This window comes from Melozone crissalis, unplaced genomic scaffold (genome assembly GCF_028551555.1).
Source record: "Melozone crissalis strain CALT ecotype California unplaced genomic scaffold, PUWL_Pcris_2 ptg000068l_1, whole genome shotgun sequence".
Classification (NCBI taxonomy): Eukaryota; Metazoa; Chordata; class Aves; order Passeriformes; family Passerellidae; genus Melozone; species Melozone crissalis.
In genome coordinates, this window is record NW_026535846.1 from 17,793,051 (window position 1) to 17,795,027 (window position 1,977).

The window sequence follows — 1,977 nt, forward strand, 5'->3', positions numbered from 1 at the left end:
CTGCTGCCCACCAAAGCCTCTTGAGCTGCTCGGTGTGGGTGAGAGAGGGGCCCATCCCGATTTGCAGCCCAGGCACAGCTCTGGGAGCCTAAAACACACATAATGATCATAAAAACCAAAATCCAGAGGCAGCTGGGAGCAGGGCAGGAATTATCCTGGCCTCGCTGTGTAAATAACTTGGCGGCTGTTTGAAGTTCCAGTGAAAACTCTGCCCTCGCTGTTCATCAGGAGCTCCCCACGCGCCACCAGCTTTGTGTACATTTCCCGCTGGCTCTGGGAATTAACGCTCTTGGAAAGTTGTGAAACGAAGCAAATGCCCAAATACAGCCTTGGAAGGGGTTTGGGAGTTCAGCAGCAGCTCCACAGCTTGCTGGTGGTGGCTGCTCTGTCCCACGTGGCTCTGGGGGTCCCAGGGGCTGCCCAGCCCCAGCAGAGGCTCTGCCACCAAGTACCACAAACCAGGGACTGTCCACAGTTATTTAACTGCAACAAAGGCCTGAAAGCCTCCATCCCATCTTCTGGAAGAGTTCGGAGATCTCCATCCCCCACCAGAGCTCTGAGGGGAAAGTTTAACCTTACAAAGGAGCCACAGCTGCCTTTCCATTCTCCCTCTGGTTTTCTCCAAAGGGTTCCTCCTCCTTTTCCTTCACGGAGATCTTTTTCCTGAAGGCTTGCGACAAGCTGGAGGAGGACGCCTTCCTCAGCGTGGTGAGTCTCTGCCGGAAGTTTCCCCCGGAGAAGAAGTAGAGGAGGGGGTCGAAGCAGCAGTTGGCGGCTGCCAGGGGCAGGGTGACGATGACGGCTTTCTGCAGGAACACGGTGTCGGCGCAGCCGGGGCCGCGCAGGCGCAGCGCGTGCAGGTGCACCGTGCGCAGCACGTGGTACGGCGTGAAGCTCACCAGGAAGGTGGCCGTGACGATGACGATCATCCACACGGCCTTGCGGCGGTTGGCCTCGTTCTTCCGCAGCGAGTTGCGCAGCAGGGTGCGGATGATCATGGTGTAGCAGATGGTGATGATGACGAAGGGGAAGATGAAGCCCACAAAGAGGGCGATGAAATCCAGGATCACCACCATGTTTGTCTTCTGGGAGTTCTCTGGCGGTTCGAAGCACTTGGTCTTGTTGCCGTCCTGGTAGGTGCCGTTCCGCAGGAAGGGCGCGCTCGTCAGCGTGACGAACACCCAGATGCCCACGCACAGAAACTTGGCCTTCTTCTCCGACACCAGGCTGATGTTGCGGACCGGGAAGACGATGGCGATGCAGCGGAAGAAGCTCATGGCCGTCATGAAGAAGATGCTGCAGTAGAGGTTGACGTAGAGCGCGTAGGACGAGAGGCGGCACAGGAAGTCACTGAAGAACCAGTGGCCCTTGTGCACGTAGTAGATGACGCGCAGGGGCAGCGTGAGCACGCACAGGAAGTCGGACAGGGCCAGGTTGAGCATGTAGATCTGGAAGGCCGTTTTCTGCCGGTACGTGCGGATCAGCACGTACAGCACCACGCCGTTGCCCACGAAGCCCATGATGCTGATCATGGAGTAGAGCGTGGAGTAGACGCTGTTGCGAAAATCGTCGATGGAGGGGTTGTGGCACGACAGGTTGGGGGACAGCGCTGTCATGGTGCCCTGGTTGAGGCAGCAGCTCCCTGGGGATGGTGTCAGGCCTGCGGGGGAAAATGCAGGTGAGGTAAAGCAGGACAGGTAAATAAATATCCGTGATGAAATAAGAAGAAAAATCTGTTGTCTGTCTCAGGAGAGAGCTGAGAAGGCGTGTGAATCTGACCCATCCCTGCTACATCCACCTTTCCTCACCACTTACCAACAACTGGTTATGAGTGACAAAATGTGGCAGAGTCATGGAGTCACATCAGAAGACCATGGAATCCTTAAGGCTGGGAAAGACCCTTGAGACCATCACGTCCAACCATCAAGCACCACCACCATGATCACCACTAATCCATGTCCTCTAGTGCCACATCCA

General features: G+C 56.4%; 1 protein-coding gene across 1 annotated transcript; it reads right to left on the reverse strand.

The window, feature by feature from the left end:
- Positions 1-575: 575 nt before the first annotated feature.
- CYSLTR1 (cysteinyl leukotriene receptor 1) lies at positions 576-1,616 on the reverse strand. Its single transcript, XM_054289830.1, has one exon. The coding sequence runs from the start codon at positions 1,614-1,616 to the stop codon at positions 576-578; it is 1,041 nt and encodes a 346-aa protein (XP_054145805.1).
- Positions 1,617-1,977: the final 361 nt, after the last annotated feature.